At 39.7% G+C, this 18,579-nt stretch overlaps 2 protein-coding genes across 4 annotated transcripts in view; both read right to left on the reverse strand.

The window, feature by feature from the left end:
- Positions 1-727: 727 nt before the first annotated feature.
- On the reverse strand, positions 728-11,343 carry slc22a31 (solute carrier family 22 member 31). The gene is made up of 9 exons (XM_066713753.1): positions 10,858-11,343; positions 8,425-8,528; positions 7,899-8,053; positions 5,790-5,958; positions 5,138-5,283; positions 4,305-4,413; positions 3,015-3,229; positions 2,518-2,629; positions 728-2,420 (listed from the first exon to the last, which is right to left on the reverse strand). Exons 1-9 carry the CDS (start codon positions 11,317-11,319, stop codon positions 1,973-1,975), a joined length of 1,920 nt encoding a protein of 639 aa, XP_066569850.1. The 5' UTR covers positions 11,320-11,343; the 3' UTR covers positions 728-1,972.
- Positions 11,344-12,345: 1,002 nt separating this feature from the next.
- The window catches only part of ankrd11 (ankyrin repeat domain 11), a 108,694-nt gene continuing 102,460 nt past the window's right edge, over positions 12,346-18,579 (reverse strand). For all 3 annotated transcript variants that reach the window (XM_066713768.1, XM_066713769.1, XM_066713767.1), the window contains one exon: positions 12,346-18,577. In XM_066713768.1, coding sequence (XP_066569865.1) covers positions 18,392-18,577 — 186 coding nt within the window. In that variant the 3' untranslated portion in view covers positions 12,346-18,391. The remainder of the gene's footprint in view (positions 18,578-18,579) is intronic.

The raw sequence follows: 18,579 nt of genomic DNA on the forward strand, positions 1-18,579 counted from the left end.
GTTTGGTGAGGTTCATCCCTGCCAGCTGTATGGTAAAGACTTAATGTTATCTTGTTTAAATCTAAAGTCTTGATTAATTATAGATATGTTTCTAAATTAATCCCAAAGCCTAATTATTTTCATATTTTGTTTTTTGAAATGTTTATATATTTTTTTCTTTATTGTTCAAGAAAAGTGCACATATGTAGGCTATATGTAAAACTGAACGAAGGCCTCGCCTAACTCCCCTACTTCTGTGCTTTTCTCTCTGTCCTGGCCCTTCCTTTCCTCCCAGCGAGGCTCATGCATGGCTCAATTTGATTTGTGCTCATGAATGATATTAGGAGATGGTTCTGGAGTCAGTGTTTGAGGAGGATAACCATTAATGATGGGTCTGCCGTCAGAATAACAACTGAATCACTGCAGTTACATGTTTTTCTAGTTCAACCACGTTTATTTTATTTTTTTCCTAGAATGGTTTCTCACCATGTTCTTGCAGTGTAAAAGTTTAAATTACAGCTCACATCCAACTTAGTCCTCGAGTAGTGCAAGGCTATGGCTGAACTAGCTTTTTTGGTAGTTTTAATTGCAAAACAGAGGGGATAAAGGTGCAAGTTGATTGTTAGGATGTCTTGCCTATCTATTTGATTAGCTTTTATTTCTTATTCTATTTAAATATTCACAGCATCAAACTTCCTTAACAGTCAATTGACGAGAATAAAGAAAGCCTTTTAAAAATATATATATATATATTTAAAAAGGAATCCAACTGTAAAGCATTTAATGATTGAAAGTGGAGTGTATGCATATATAGATGGCTCAACAAAAGAAATCACATCACATTGGGTGACACCAGTGAGCAGCTGTCTCAGTGTCAGGCTTTGTGCGTTCGTCTTCACAGCCTGCTCTTATTTATGCTAAGTGGTGAACGTGGTGGCAGCATGGGGTCTAGGTAAGACAATATCACCACCTTGTGTGCAAATTAAAAACTCTCTCCACCCATGTGATATTCATAGTGTAGGAGCTGGAAATCTGTCACCTTTAGTATTCTGACAAAAACCTTTTCACCTTCCTTCCTCACAGAGGAGTTGTGTAGTTTTGTACATTTAAATCAGGAGATATCTTTTTCTGAATTTCCATTATTCAAACCAAAGACGTCTGCCACACCAATGCATTGTGAAAAGACAGAATTGCTTTGCATTTTCACTCATAACTGTTTTGCAAACATACACAATACGCTGGCCCACAGATCACCCTGTCAGATGTTGTTTCCATCTGGCGCAGCTTGAGGATGTTTAGCTTTGGAAAATGGTACCATTTTTAAAACAATACACAAACGATAGTAACAGAAGCACATTATGACACATGTAGAGTGAAATATGCGAGGTATTTAAAAATGGTAACATGTCCGATGCTTCATTTTATAGTCTTCGCTACAGTACAATGAGAAAAATCATACATTGTGCAAAAACATTTCAACAGTTGTGGAAAGAAGTGTGCAAGGAAATAATCTTCCACACCGATCACACCAGAGATCACAGCTTCTCCAGAACCCAAGCAGAACAACAGTGAAGAAAACACTTCTGGTACTCAGTAACATGAAACGTTCAAAAGCGGAAACTGAAGGCCAACACATAATAAAGGCACACAAATACATTTTCTCAGCTCCCTCCCAACTCCAGTAGAGCACAGGAGAGCTAACAGCCTGCGGGTGAAGAACTGAGGACGGCCTTTAAGTTTGTAGAGCCTGTGATACACTAAGTCTTTGGAACTATAGGAGCTCAAAGTACATTTACATGAAAACCCCATCAACATTGCTATTGTGGCGTCACAAGTTACAACCAATAGTCCCCAGTTGTTGTTTTTTTTCACTGCCGACCCCTCTTTCAAAGTTAGAAAAGGAGTGCTAGAGACTCAGTGGCTTGTATACGATTTGGCTGACTCTTAAATTGTACATGATCAAGCAGCAGAGAGAGAGAAGTTCACAACAGGCTTAGGAGTCCTCATGCAGAGCCTCATTGTCCACTCCACCTTCTGTGGCACCGTTGTGATTGAGCAGGGTAGCTTGGAGGGGGCGTGTCATTGTAAAGGGCAGGGTGTCACTGGAAAGCATCTTCTTAGTTGCGGTGACGAGGCGGGAGTAGCTGTCGGGGTTGTACTCCAGGGGCTTGGAGCGGCACTGCAGCAGGGGCAGGTTGTCATGCTCGGCCCGGGACAGGAAGAGCGGGGGTCGGCGCTGGTTTTCGCCGTCCTTCAGGGAGTCGGGCAGGGGCTTGCGCTTGGTCTCTGGCAGCAGCATGACACACAGCACGGAGAGGACGGCGAAGGAGGCGAACACCACGTGGTGCAGGAAGTAGCCGCCGTTGTTCTGCAGCTCCATCAGCCACGAGGCTGCCTTCCCAACACAGCCTGCAGCTAAGATCAGCCCCAGGGCCGCACCCCTGAAGAAGCAACACAAACACACTCATTCACTGAGATGCTGCACAGATCCATACACGCAAATACACTGCACACACACGCTCACACAGTGCTACATACCTGATCACAGTGGGAATGACTTCACTCGCGAAGAACACACTGAGCATGGCCACAGCCTGCGAAGACAGGAGCCCCACAATAGACAGGGCCAGGACCAAGCCATCCATCAGGTCTGAATAGAGAGAGAGAAAGAGAGAAAATACACTGAGAATGTGTTCACTTAAGGCATTGCTACACTACAGTACAGTACAAGGCTGTTACTAGAAATGTACACTACTAAAACACATCAGGAAAAAAAACAAAAAAAAAAACAATTACAACAACAAAAAAAGCCTGGATCTGCACAATGTCATTCTCAGTAAAGACCCATTGAGTAAGAAGGGCATCCCTTCCTCTTAATCTGCATCTCACTGTGTCCTGTTCCTGCCTATCACAGGGCAGAAAAACGGCAGAAACGCATCCACCCATTAATTCAAGACCGGCGCTCGGTGAGAACAGGATGGGAAATGTAGGATTCAAGGAGAGAAATGGAGAGTGGCTGAACGGGCCGCACTCACACTGGGTGAGCGCCAGCAGCAGCAGGGAGGCCATGCCGGTGACGATGGAGGACAGCAGCAGGACAGCGCGCCGCCCAAAATGGTTTGCCGTAACACATAGTAACACGCAGGCCAGCCCCCCGGACAGCACGCGCAGAAAGTAGCTGAAGTAAAAGTGTGGATGGTAACTCAGCAGGTTTCTCGTGAAACAGTATTGGATCCCTGTGCCGATGAACCTGGAAAGACAACAGAACAACAGTTATGGGCAGCTTGACAGTATAGACCCTGTCTGCCCGTCGTTAGGACTGCATCAGCTTTCAGCTTCTCATATCCCAGACTGTCTTGTCTTCCGTTGTCTTCCAAAAGACAGTAATAGGGAGATGGGGAATGTGGAAGCAGATATTAAACAATGAAAAACTTTATTTAAAGGGATGACACATAAATGGTGTTTTTGAGGCTAAAGAACTCAATCTTTTTCGGTCTCTTTTGCTTGAAATGCAGAATATTTAAAGTATTTTGCTGCCATTTGCATTTATAAATCTCATAATGCTTCCATTGTTTTAGTTTTATTTTACAATTTCTTGTTATAACAAGAAAATATTCTCAATTAACTTAACTGGTGGTGGATTGATCGGATGCTTTGGAGTCACTGAGAATGTTAATTCTGCTAAAAAGGGCAACATGTTGTTTCGCTCAATCTTTCACACCAATTTGAGTGACATTACTACTTAATTTTTCAAGTATTAATGAAAAATCATATAATTCTTAGTTCATTAGTTCTGTGATGGAAGGCCTTATTCAGATTAGAGTTAAAAAGCAGGGTTCCTCTGCTGTTAAATTAAGAGTTAAACACCAGAAAGGTGTTTGATAGGGGTAACATGTTCCAAGCTCCTTATACTGATACATCTTTAAAAATTGCCTCCAACTGGAGCTCAGGTCTGGCCAGTGTTTATTAATCTCTCTTTTACAGCAGAAGCCAAACATGACTCAAATTATTACTTAGATTTCTTTATTAGCATAATTAGCCAAGCATTAACGAGGAAATAGTTCTGACTGCCTAGATGGCAAATTGAGATGGGATGGGAATGACATCACCAAACAAGACAGAGTTTAGCCTCCAATGACACCGGCTGTGATTACATAAGGTAAAACATCGAGACGAAAGGAATTAATTGACGGTCTGGGATTTGTCTAAGGAAAGGGAGTATGTACATTCAATTGTCCAGCTTGTCTGTAAGACAGTGGCCAACAGTATGCAGGCAACATGGTCCTAAGGAACTTGCTCTCTCTGATGACTCTGTGGCTACTCACCCAGTAAAGCCCAGGATGAGGCAGTTTTTCCAGATGACTCGTGTTTTGACCAGTTCACACACGTTGTGGAAGCGAGGCTGAAAGTCTTCAGTGTACACCACGTCAATCTCTGCAGAAACAAAATACGGGACACTTTAATCTATTGACATTCTTGGGAAATTACAACTCTTCCAGACATAGCCCATCTTCTGACTTTCATGGGGACACATTCTAGAATCAGGCTTTTAAAGAATCATCTTTAAATGGTCTGTGCATACAGACCTGGAATAGATTCATTTGTAATTAGGAAAACAATTCCATCAAATAGTCATTCATACCTCCAGTGCAATGAAAACCAAAAGACACTATAGCTCAGACACCTTGTCTAGTGAGATACAAACTCAGACTCACACTGTACTTTTACGTGGGACATTAATGCCGAATATTCACATTTAGCTTGCTCCAGTTGGCTCTGTTTAGCTTACACTATACTCCTTAATGTAATTTTGTTAAATGCTCCATCAAGTTTTAATGGCATCAAAAAAACAGCCAACAAACTCCTGCTTATCAGAACAGCCAGAGAGCATTTGTCCATTTCATGTTCTCTTTGTTGGTTCATTAAGTGGCTGCTGGTGAAAAGCAGACCTGCACAGTCTCAGAAAGAAAGGGAAATGTGTGCCATTTAAGTAGCTGGGCTGCCGTCATTTACGAAACAAAAGGTTATTATTCACCCGTAGAAGACGAGTGCAGACACACAGTCAGGCCGCAGGGGAAAGCTGTCAGCCTGGCAGCAGGGAATGTAAGAGCTGCGCGCTGCAAACAGCTCAGAAGCGGATGAGCACAGGAGGGGGTACCTGAGAGAAGGTTCTCCGAGGGGTAGACCTCATCACTCAGGGACACGCCGTTGCGCGAGGAGAAGTCCTGTAGCGCTCTCTTGGCTTGGGGGATCTGCCGAGTGGCCAGAAGCCAGCGGATGGACTCTGGGAATACCGTGGCACACCTAAAGACACACAAACTGTCAGAGCCTGGCCACCACCCCCACACATAAAATCTTGTTGTTTACCTGTAGCTGCAGTAACTTTCAGTCCATCTGGAGTATACTTAACCACTGTCATAATACTCAAGCTGGGCTTCATTCCTCAATCATAATTTTGCTGGTACACCAGATGTTCCAAATTCCCAAAATAAAACCATTTTATCAGTGTTCATGCAGGAGACACTGAGCCAGCTAGTGTAAAAATAAAAGTTAAAAAAACTAAAACAAATCTTCAATTTCACAATGCTTTTGACCCCAAAGGACCAAACAATACTAATATTAATACCTGGCTGTTTCGACTAAACATCAGTTTTAACAAGCGGTGGAGTATTTCCTGGCATCTCAGAACACAAAGAGTGGGGTTATAAGCATCCTTTTTGCAGGGAAATTGTAATAAAAATAATTAATGAAAGATGCTCCAGCACCTTTGTGAAGTGACTGGCATTTGGAGACACCAGTCACCGACTCACCCCAAGTAAGAAAGCAGCAGCAGGAGAGGAATGGTGACCACGGCCTGCAAGACTGGCCAATCACGGCACAGCACCGCCAGCCCCGGCAACAGCAGCTCCCCACACACTCCGAAGAACCCACCAATCATAGTGATCATGAGGCGGCGGGGCGGGTCGCAAATCTCCAGTCCTGGAGTAGAGGACCAATAAAATGACATTGTGGGTACTTTTGGTTACTGTGTTATTCCACAGCATATCTGTAAGTGCAGAACAAATCTCAAAAGCAAACAGTATTAACTGAAGGTATTAAGGCATGCCAACAAATAAATAAAATAAAGAAAAAAAAAACTACCCTTAGCTGTACACCCAATTGTTAAGCTCTCTCCTTCAGCCTCCAATGAGCTCATTTCCTTTAGAGCACTGTGTACGGTTATGGTTTCCGCACCTTCAAAGTCCTAATATACGCAACATTCCCGAAGCCTGCCTCCTGTCTGGACTCAATTACCAGTGACATCAGAGGACGTGTACACGTCCCAGTCAGCAGGCCCGTCCTCTCACCGCTGTACCCAGCACCACCTGCTCACACTGTTTGCCACTGATAAAGCACCATGATGGGAGACGCTCACAGTCTTGTCATCCACACGGCTTAAGGTCTCCCTCCAGTGAACTATTTAAGCAGGCTAGGTTGTTTATGCCCTTAAGAAAAGCTTGGCTGTAAGAACTGCTGTGAAGGGCAAAGAACTCTTGAAAACTGATAAAATTCATCCTGTCAAATTCTGCAAATGCACTATGTTCTTCTCAGAGTTACCTAAATTCCTGTGAAAGGTGATTACACTCGCTCTGCATTGCGTCACCTTACCACTTCACCAGCACCCTCAAACTCTGTCCCTTGGTTGTTTTTAGTTGTGCCCATATCTGGCCCTGCACTGAACTCTTCACTAACTTATTCCAGTAGTTTTATGCTGAGCCTTTATTTGAGTTCCACATCTCTACTTATATTTTACTCTATAGCCATACTATTTACAGATGGCTGGAAACTGAAAATGATTCACAACATATAAAGAATGGTAACTTGGGTCAGCGTGGCTAAAGGTGTAAAGATGAATGAGTGAATACATAAACAACAATTTAAGTATTTAAAGGAGAGAGAACTCTTCCATCGATCACAAGTGACCTTTCTAATAGACCACAATGCTGTTTTGTAAGCTCTTTCAGCAGCTTGCAGATCTTCAGTGTCATTCTGAGAGGAAGCAGGACTAGGGAGTACAACTCAGCAGCACAAAGCAGTGCGATTTATCAGAGCAACACAGCACAGAGATATACGAGCTGGACCCTGAGGAGAGCCGAGCACAAACTCCACAGTAACAGACACTCTCACACACCCTCCTTCAAGTCCATCAGTGTTTACAGTAAAATACTGCCCCAAAACACACAAAGTGCCACTCAGGGGCTTTTACTAAATGGTCAACTAAATGTGACCAGGATTACGAAATAAAACAAAACACAGGCTATTTGCAGTAATTCCTGTAATTCTTTACAAAGAAACAGCAGTAGAGACTCTGTCATTGTACATCTCATAAACTCAGATCAAGTTAAATCATTCTAATGTTACTAACTGAGCTTTCCTTTTTCCCTTAAACTTATAATCAAACTATAATATCACCAAAGTAAATATAATTTAATGTTAAACAAATACAAACATCCCTTTCATATTTTAAAAAATATATAAACAAAGCATTTCAGTTGACTGAAATAATTTCAAGTTTTGTGAATTTTGCAGAGAGATTGGAAGTTATTATGTTACTGCTGGGGGTTTAGATCCTTGCCATTGTTTAAAATATAAGATGGGAGTGAAAATAAATAATAATGAATGAAACGAAAAATAAATAAAATAAATCCAATAAAGCCAAAAACAATCCAGTTTTCTATGCTGGCTATCTATATGATATTAGTAAATATAGTAAACTGGCGGTTATTTTTCTCAGTATCTATTCTGGATATTTGATAATGTATAATTTTGAATAATGTAAGTAAATGTACCCTCTATGGAAAATGCAGCTCTTAATCTGAGTAGGACTGGAGGTCAACACCTGCGCTTGTATGCCCATGCGGAGGGACAGTGCTACTCACTGGTTATGTACGATGACAGGAAGATCCCAGCCAGGCCGGCCCCCTGGGAGAGCCGCAGCAACAGGAACATGATGGGACTGATGGCCAGACACACCGACACCCCCATGAAGCCTGCGAGCGCCGTCGATAGCAGGAACGCTCGCCGCCGTCCCAGCCTGACAACACGCCACGGCACGGGGGCGATTAGTAACAGGTGCACCAAGTCAACACTGTTTGTGTACAGTATAAAAACTCACAACATTTCCATTAAACATGCAGATATTTAAATCCTGTTTACTGCTGGTTAATTGTTGCGACTGTGCCATTTGCTATATTTTCTTTGTGGTCTGCATGTTTGAAATGCTACGGCTGTACTGCCTTGTCTTCCAACTGTGCCTGTAGTGCTCTAGGTATGAGAAGAGAATGTTATAAATGAATTATTATTATTAATATACTTACATCAGTGCATCACTTCCGCTGCTAGACTAATTTCATCCCACATTATAACTACAAAAAGATGAAATCAAAATTAATTTATTTGACTTACCGGTCGCATACATAACCCAGAATGATATACCCTGAAATCCAGCCAATCGTGAAGCAGACGTGCTCCAGAGGGACCTTCCAGTAGCTCTCACAGACCACATCCCACTACAGACAAACAAAGACACAAGAAAGGGGTTCATAGCAACATATAATATGTAACAACCAGTTGTTTGAACATCATGTGGACATGATATCTAACATAACAGTCATATCTTCAAAAGGCTAGACACCAGACTCCAGTAACAGGAGTCCAGTAGGGATCAACTTTAATCTCACTGTCAAAGCTGGATACAGCTGGAATCACACAGAACAGCAGAGCTCTAGCTGTGACCTGAGCCCTGGGGCCCGGCCCAGCTGGGGGCCCGTGCGGTGTGAGACACACAAACAGTGCGGTGCTCTGGGCCTGCAATCTGCTCACAGCTTACTTTGCTGATGGCCACAGCATGGCTGCAGGTGACCTTATCACAGCGAGTGGGGATACATTATGCAAACATCCGTTTTTCGCTGTGCTGTTCTGTTCCCTCTCCCCCCTCCGCTCTCATTTCCAGAGGAAATATCTGTGCTTGAAAGTCAGTCCCACAGCAGGGACAGTAACAATGGGCCAGTGACATCATGAAGTGGAGAACCTGGAGATCCAAGGCTGGAAATCATTGAACAATGGAAACAATGCTTCATCGGTTCAGTTTAGCAAATAAATGCTTCCGTTATGTCTTTGAGAGTTGAGGTGGAACACAAACCAGAGAAGACAATGGAAGGCAGAAGGCAGTACATAGTTATCTCCCTGAAATCTCTCTGCTGGATAAAACATTCAGGGGTGAAAAAGATCTTTCCTGGAATTCACTCTACAGGGCAGAATGAATCACAGGGGTGTGAGGAAGGGGTCACACAGTGCTCAGGGTAAATAACATTACCCAACATGCACTATAGTACCAGACGTATCAAGACAGCAACCCAGATACAGAAAACAACCATTATGTTATGTATAATGCATTTAATAGGATGTTGTTCCACTCTGGCCTGAATGACAACATCAGTCCTGATTCACAGTTTTTCACACAATTGAGTGTACAGATTAGCAAAGACAATGAAAAGTATTCTATGCAAATAATGCTATTCCTGCCAAAAGTTAAATAAATATGTATGTATGTATACATTAACCTGTAGCCCTTTTCTTCTCCATTCACACAATTGTTACAGTTCCAGAGACTGCATGCTACACAAGTAACCTGTGGCTCAGCATTGTGAAAGCAGAGCTGTGCAATTTCATGTTCATGAGAAAGCAAATAGACGTGTCGTGATAAATAAAGGACTCAGCAGCCAGGAAAGCAAACAGCATGACATCATTACTCATGTGCTCATTTCTGAAATATACACGCTGTGAAAAGCTGAGAACAAAACTCAAGAGGGGTACAGAACGACTTTAACTAGCCAAGCCTTAACATTTAAACAAATTTCTGCTTAATGGCCCTTGGATTTTATTGTTACACTCAGGGAAAAGATGAAATGTTAATATTCTGAAAGTAATTAATAAGGGAGAAATACATTCCTACCATCTATATCCTTAATTTAATCTTAGCTTGGGCAAATGTTCAAATTTGGGGTTTGCTACTAATTTATTACATTCTTGTGATGTTTGTTCATAAACATTGAAATCATTATTATATACAGATATAGCAATTCATCCACCTAACACCTAAACACCAAAACTGGCTAAAGCCCAACCCTAGCAAACACCAAAACCACCTGCAACCCTCATTAAAACCAAGCGTGGGCAAAACATTTTCATTTCTCAATTTTCTTTAATGTGAAATTTCTCCTAAACATACATATTTTACATAGATATGGCAATTAATTATCCATAACACCTAAACACCTATTCAGAAATCTTTATTCAGACACTGGTAGACAGGACACCTTACTCTGTACGTCACTGCATTACATCATAAGATGACCCTCAATTAAACTTGCTAATTGTGGACGTGCCAGTGAATTTTGTAAAAAAGACAAAATACCAAGAAAAAGTATAACTCCTTCCACAATTACACAACTCAGGACACCAAGACCTTCGAGGAAGAGCTTCGAGACCAAGTACAGCTCTAGATGTGTATGGCTGGTGTCTTAAAAAGGCAATACTAATAACACTGACTCATGTAGTTGTGTGTAATGAAGAGCATAACGTGGCACATCAGCTGGGCAGGTATGAGGGAGAGTCCCAGCTGAGAAGAAAAGCAACGCAACTCAAACTGCAGACGTCTGGAAAGATGGCATTTCACCCAACATAACGTGTACTTCTAATATAGCTACATAACAAACCACAATATATGGAAAATTCCAGAACGAAATAAAAGAAAGTTGAAACATTGTATATCACAGTTAACAATCAATGAATCATTCAAACAAACTAAACCGTCTACTTTGAAGAAGAAAAACTGACCTCCGTGACGAAGTTGTTGCGGAGCCCCGCCGTGTGTTTGTATTCCCATCCCCGGGTACACGGCACCACCTCGGCCGGGAGCTTCTCCGGGAGCTGGGAGTAGTTGGCGGGGTAGCGGTACAGCTCACAGCGGCTGCGCCCGGACCCCGGCACCCACGGGATGGTCAGGTTCAGGATCTGCAGCGCCGACAGGTTTCGGTGCTGGAAAGCGGCGGGGAGCAAAGACGTGTCCTGTTTGCAGTGGTAGGAGACGGGAATCACAGTGAAAAACAACTCGGAAAGGAGATTTAACGCAACCCCAAAGTTTGGGATCCAAGTGAAAACAGCTAGCAGCCGGTTGTAGCGTCCAAAGCCTCCGATCAGAGGAGAAATCCTGCTTTCAAAGTCCATTGTCGGGGAGGTAGTGTGCTGGCGGCGCAGCTGTTCATTGGGGAAGCGTTTGAAGGCGCTTTGGGGAAACATCTGTGTCCAACTCCGAGAGGGGAGGTGTCCTCCCGCTCTCACCTGCTATTGCCACAGCCTGCATGCCGATCGTTTATCTTACTGGATGAGCAAGAGCTACAGACAAAGCCTCCGGTGCTGTGGTTTGTCATCCTCTCTATGAAGTGCATGAGTCCACAAACACAGCAGTGAGTCCGCGCTGAGCAAGGCAGTGCGTTACTACGGCAGATGGAATTGGTTCCACTTGGACGTTCCCTCTAGAAATGCATATGGATCCGATTTTACTGTAACTAGTAGTTGACTAGTAGTTTTTCCAATGTGTTGTTTATGACTTGGATAGTAATAGAATAAATACAATATATAAATGATATAATAGGCAATATACACACACACACACCCACAAGATAAATATTTAGGCCACCTCACCACTAAGAATTTAAGTAGGAAGGTTTGCAATATAAAGGTTTGATATTTAAGGACTATCTGATGATCAGGTCTAGGTAGTAATGCCTTTTTAACATTAATAATTGAAAACTTAAACATGTATTAATCAAAAGTCACAACATTGGTTGTCTTTTAAACTAGTGGAGCTCCACTGTGAAATGTTTCCCAGTGCGTGCCATAGTTGACTTTTCCCGGAGCAAATGTAGCACAGGGTATTGAACCAAGCCGTGACCGTTTACTTTATTTGTGGCTTCAGGTTTCGTTAGATCAGCACGTCTCTGTGAGGATTAGGGATGGGTCTGGACAGCACTGAAGTCAGGAGATTCCATCTGGAACACATCTGGCTGCTGCTGTGGTGTGATGTGAAGAGGCTCTCCATGGATCATGGTTGATCTAGCACAATACACAAGGGGATCAGTGAAGGTACAGGTGAGGAAACAGAGTAGGAAGGAGTGAGACACTAGAAGATATAGGATCATCAATTCTGTAGTTACACACTGGAACAGCAGTCCACATTAAACAGTGCATGCATTGAGGCCTTTTCTTGTGAACACAATATTACTAATGAAGAAATTAAGACAAGGAAAACAACCGAGACCCAAGAAGTATTTTAAAAATTTATTTACGAACATAATCTCTGAGGGACAACAGCATTTCTCGCGCTCTCTGTACATGCAACTGTAGAAAATAACGTTTTTCTTATTCTTAGTTTCATTTTTTTAGTTTTTTTTTTTTTCTTTGTTTTTGCAGGAAATCATACAGCTAGAGGTGACAGTACTGGAGCTGTATCAGCACTGACTTCAGCATTAACAAACCCCATAGCTGCTCCAACAATATGTACACATTTAAACTACATTGTACAAAAAAATTACATTGTTACATCACCGACAGCGCAGTGTCTCGCCGCTGTTATACCCCACATTCTACGCAAGTTTAGACTAGTACAAAGAGAAGGGTGCAAAATGTCCTGTGAGTTATTTACAACTATATACAATGTCTCATTTATGCATTACAAGAGGGAAATTTACACCGCAGAGACTTGACTCCAACATACCACAGGTGTCAGAAAGATAATAAATAGGTTATTTTTTCACCATTTAAAGAGTAGTTCTCCATGCTTTATTTTATTCACTTTTTTTTTTTTTTTTTTTTTTTTTTTTAAACACAGCTACTTTCCGGTTTAGGTTAATACCCCAACAAAAGGAAAAAAAACAAACAAAAACTAAAAAACAATAAGGGGGAAAAATTCAAGGCTTGAAATTGTGATGCAGTTTTAATCTCCAATACCAATTAGTTTTTCAATTATAATTTGGTCTTTTTAATAAAAAAAATCAACATTTAATAGAAAAGGGACAATGCTGCAGGTGGAGTAAACTAGACTTGAGCTATTTACTAAGTGCTTTTGGGAGTCGCTACCATTATAAGAGTGAACAAACTGCTACCTAAAAATGTGAATATGATCTTTTATACTTTTTAATAATGATACATTAGGTTGCTTTCCTATAATACATTAAAAAATGTTAATATTTTTTCTAGTATGCAAATTTTGGCTAAATGTCTTCCTTTTTTGATATGATTATCCATTACCTAAAAACAGAGAATACAGTTAAATGAAACCATGATTATGATTTCAGCACACAAGGTTTAGTTTCAGGGTTAACTGCTTATAAAATATTAGAATAAAACCTTTAATAGAGACTAATAAAATAAAATCAAAAAGTGGGCGACTATATGCTTTATGTTGTCTCTTACATGAACAGTATGTGGTATATGAAATTGTACTTCAAGCAATAAAAAGCATGGCTAATTTATAAAAATAAAATAAAAATACTGATTTTGCAACTGCATTTTTGGATTTCAAACACCCCAAGGTAAATTCAGTCCCAGACCATCTTCACAATTTCAAGCCTTCATAGGAAGGACAGAAATAAAAGGCAGGGCTCAAACAACTTTGGAACAAAAAATTATTACATGAAACTTACATAATGTTTTGTAAACAATAGCAGGGGAGCGGGCGTGGTGACAGTATACATTCTGTTATGAGCAATGTGATAACATGCTACAAGTATTTCGGCTTCGTACAGAATACAAGACTACATTAACATCCAATGCTAAATACCGATTTGAAAATGCACTGACATACAGAACTCTTTCCAAACCAATTCAACGGAATTTGCAGTTTCCTGTGTTGGTGTTACAGTTTGTAGTCAAATGAACACTTTCTAATGCCACCTTGGGTTCCTATTAGGCTCAGATAGGCCCTGGGTCCTTTCTCAAGACCACCTTGAAAGAAGAAAAAGTAAGCTACCCTGAATCTAATATCTTGTGTGTGTGTGTGTGTAAGTACATATTAAAGATGCAGATTTACAAAAAGCATGTAATGGTAAAATTAATGCGTCTTAGCAGAGGGTTGCATTTGTTTTGTTTTCAAGCTCAACACAAATTTGAATGTTTTAACTGATGAAGTACTACAGAATTAATATTCAGATGTTGCCGATTGCTAATTTTCAGACTTCTGCACGTACATTTGAACAGCATTATTCATTGCAATACAAGAATATAAGAGTTACTTTATTTGTAATCCATCTTTCGTGAAGGAAATACCCAGGTTAAAAGACACAAACCCTTAGATTCCCCCAGCTGATTTGCAACATGATCACAAATCGGTGCAGGATTCTGTCATCAATGTCTATGAAAAACCACAAAGCTAGTGACATTTTCATTGTCAGGAGTCTTGAATGTCTATTTATAGACAGATGTTACTATGATTTGAAATAATTTTATACAATTAAGAATTAAGTAGTACTTACGGAAACCTCTCTAGCAAAGTGCTGTTAACTTTTCAGACAAAGGTGTTACTATATCTAGTGCATTCTTATATGAAACAATTACTCAGTTTTTAGCTTTATTCTTTTTTGATCTCTCTCTCTCTCTCTCCTTGGTTTGTTTTGAGAAATTTTCAAATGTTACACATATATGCATACACACACACACGCATATAGAGGTTTATACCTTACACAAAGTCTAGAGACAGATTGTTTTTTCTCTTAGTAGGACACTTCCAATGGCCTGAGAATTGCCTTAGGTGATTGAGTGGAATCTTTTCAATTTAATCAAAACAAATCATATACATGTTTTATAACAAATATAGCATTTTAAGCTGTAGCAAAGCAGATGGTTTGAAATTTGATTGGCCTCGCCTTTGAAATTTGACAAAGGAGAGCCAGCTTTCATGTCTCTCACAGCTCAGATACACATGACAATGTGGCAGGCAGAATTAACATGGTTAAGTAAAGGGTATTAGTTATGTATTTATTTTTAAAGCAAAATTAATTTACCAAAAAATAAGGCAAATGTACTATGCCATTTTCCAGCTTAAACTTCTACCTGTAACAACCAGGGTACCATAGCCAAAACAGAACTGATGTTGGTTACCAAAACAATTCTTGCTCCACTAACTATTTTAAGCTTTCCCCCCCTCTTCTGTTTGCCAATCATTTGTGCCTATATTTATAATATTCATAGTCGTATTAGGAATTGGAGAAAATGGATTATGGTTACTGATTGAGCCCTAAAGTTAAACAATATATTTCCATAAAAATAAAATACACAAAATAGCCACTATTAACGCAATAAAAACAAAACCATAACATTCATAGAGACCTCACGATTATAAATTCTCTTTTTTAAAAAAAACTGGTACAACAGTTTACTCAGAAATGCAATAAACACTTATAGATTAGTGTAGACTGCCCTCTCTTTCACTAAACCTCAATTGTTACTACTTTATTGCTGTATTATGTTGAAAATAAACTTCAGCAATAATGATGTGAATGGTTAAGAACAGAGCAGAGGCTCAAAGTATTCATTCCATATGATAGTTTGCCACATTGTTTTTAAAACAATTGGCTAGTTCAAAAGCATTTATAAAAATCAAACTGATGAGTTTAACGTCTAAATATACTTATTTAAAAAGCCAAATATAATTTATAGTAAAAATAATGGTTAACTATATTTTATCAAATGCCTGAAAATAATAATGTAAAAAGTGTTACTGTGGTTTTATAGGATGCTTGTTTTTTTTTTTTTTCTGCTGTTCCTCTACAGTGTATCGTTAATAATATGAAGTCTATTAACACTTTAAAGGAAATAATTCTGCATCCTTGATAGCCTACTAAGAATATATAAATTGTTGACACTGCCATCTTGTGGCCAAATGCAATAAGACACTGTGTTCCCTCTGGAAGTCAGACTAAGGCCTGGAAGAACTGCAAGATGAGAAAACTAATACTTTCATATGTTTGTATGCATGCATGTATGTTTTTATTAGAAATTTAAGGAAACACTAATTAAGTGATGCACAAATGTATTTAATTAGACTTATTTAGACTTGTTTGGCAGTATGTTCAATTAACTTCAGGACTATAAGTAGTTGAATAAAATGATTATGCCTCATAACCAATATTTCTATTATTGGACTATAAGGATACAAAAATGCAAAGCGAATGCTATTAAGGGAAAGTACTAAAACCTCACTCCATTCGGTAATGATATGTTTCACTTTAAAATCAGATTTAATGTGAAGATAAAATTATGAAATTGAATGCTTAGTGAAAGAGAGACATTGACAATAATAAACATTCAGGGATCCAAAATATAACCTACTGTCCTTGGTTTGAGGAATTATAACCCATACCACTTATACTGTGTGTAAGTGTATATATATGTATATTTGTGTGTATATAATATGTACACGTATATATGTATACATATGCGTGTATGTATGTGTATATATTATATATATACACACACACACATACATATCTGTGAACCTACTATTAATACATAAGTTCAAAATCAGAATTGCTTTGATAATTATGCCACTTATATATGCATAATATGGTGTACTGAATTTTTATGTCATGTTTACTGCAATAATTACTTGTAGTTATCTGTAGACTGGTACCTTTTTTCCACAATGTTTGAGAAAATTAATAGTTGATTATAGAAAGGCATTTTCTTGGTTTATTTTTTTTTCTTAGTTCTGTAATAAAGCAAAGCTTTTTATATTTGTACTATTCTTTAAATTATTTTATAACCATTCTGCTACATCTGAAGACTAAGATTGTGGTTGTTACAGTCTGAGTATTCATAGAAGGGGGCTTTCCAACAATGATTTTTCCCTTGTTTAGTTTTTGTTTACCCACTTGTCAGATTGCTTACCTGCACTCAGATTGAATGCAGAGGGTCTGTCCCAATTCTGTGCACAGGAGACTGTCTTTAAAATACTGAAAATGTGTACACATTTTGGCCCATTGTTAGAAGGGAAAAGTGCTGCCCAAAAGTGAACTGTACATACAAAGATAATTTTATTTATTTATCTTTTTACACTTAACTGAGAGTGATGTTACAGTACATAAGTTATTTACAACTGTGCAGTAATGTGTGGCAAAATAAATTATCTAGAAGGCAGCGAGAATACATTGGTTAACGTATATAAAAACTGTACAGAATTTACGGGATACATTTTTTTCTTTTCTTTCTCCTTTAAACTAATATTGGCTCTGTAGTGTTTCAAGTCACTTTCTCAGAAAGAGAAACAATGAAATGCCCAAGTAAAGAAATATAGACCAAAAAAGATTATACTCCATTAAAACACTTTTTCTCTCAACGCAGTCTTTGCCTCTTGAATTGCAACATTCTTGTTTGTTTTCTTCTTATGCAGATATTTGCAGTTGAAAAGAAGTTGAGGCTGATAAACCTGCATGCACACTCACGATCAGCAACTCCTAAACGATGCTGCGTATCTCCTTCTTGATTTTCTCGTCAGATACAGCATCTGGGTGTCCACGAGATTTATTCTGTAAAGCTGAATGTGCACGGAGTTGCTTCTACCCAGAAATACCTCCAGAAATACCACATACCTCCTTAAACTCCCCTTCCGAGCCTGTTCTCACACATTGTTTTTCGATTGGGTTCTGTTACACAGCGATCAGATTGTCGCTGTGATTTCCAGAAAGCGCAGGGAACAGCTGCAGCAGGGAGAACAAGGGGAGACACTGAGCACACAGTACTGAATGCTTCTACAGTAAACCTGAAGGACCTTTGGACAGGCCGTCCGCTCTGTGAATTCACTGAGAGCAAGGTTCCTTCAACCCCCTTTCGTGTTTTTTTTTTTTTTTTTTTTGAAGCGTGCTTTCTTTTCCTGTTGGCTCTTCTACAGTTCTCCATTCATCGCCTTCCTCCTGTCACTGGCTCTGATCTGCACTTCTGGGAGTTTTTTTTTCCTCTCCTTTCTTTCTTCTAGGGAACCAAAAAAATAAACGTAACAAAACAAAACAAAAAGTTTCCTCCCCTTTCCAAAAATCAGATGGAGAGGGTAGCTTCAACGCATAGCCATTTTCTTTATCTGAACAAAAGCATCAAAACTCGTAGGATAAAAGTGCAATTTGTGTTTTCCCGGTAAAAAGTTGCTTCCTCCTTTTGTTGCAGGGATTCATTAGCAAGTTTTTTTTTTTCTTTTTTCTTTTTAATATATAATATAGATTTTTCTTTTTCTCAAGAAAGAATATCCTTTTCGAACTGGCTAGCCCTTACCATATGTTCGGTTTGTGGTCTTTATCATAATAGACAGTTTTGTGTATTCCTGTCACGCGGGCAACAGCACAAAGTCATCATTGACGTCCACCATTGGCACATAAAATGAAGGGACCTCATTCACACAGAGAGATTTGTGTCCTGCAGGGTCCAGCTCCTGCACTTTCAATTGCCACTCCATCCTCTGAACTGCATTGAGTGCCGCGGCTTCGTGCTGTTGTCTCATTAACAGGCAGGTCT

Source organism: Amia ocellicauda, chromosome 9, assembly GCF_036373705.1.
Source record: "Amia ocellicauda isolate fAmiCal2 chromosome 9, fAmiCal2.hap1, whole genome shotgun sequence".
In the NCBI taxonomy this organism is placed as follows: Eukaryota; Metazoa; Chordata; class Actinopteri; order Amiiformes; family Amiidae; genus Amia; species Amia ocellicauda.

Coding starts and splice junctions, on each gene's coding strand:
- slc22a31 (XM_066713753.1), bottom strand. CDS start 11,319: ATGTTTCCCCAAAGCGCCTTCAAACGCTTCCCCAATGAACAGCTGCGC. Junction 5,284..5,789: donor CTGCTGCTTTCTTACTTGGG/GTGAGTCGGTGA, acceptor GTGTGTCTTTAG/GTGTGCCACGGTATTCCCAG. Junction 3,230..4,304: donor CTCATCCTGGGCTTTACTGG/GTGAGTAGCCAC, acceptor TTGTCTTTCCAG/GTTCATCGGCACAGGGATCC.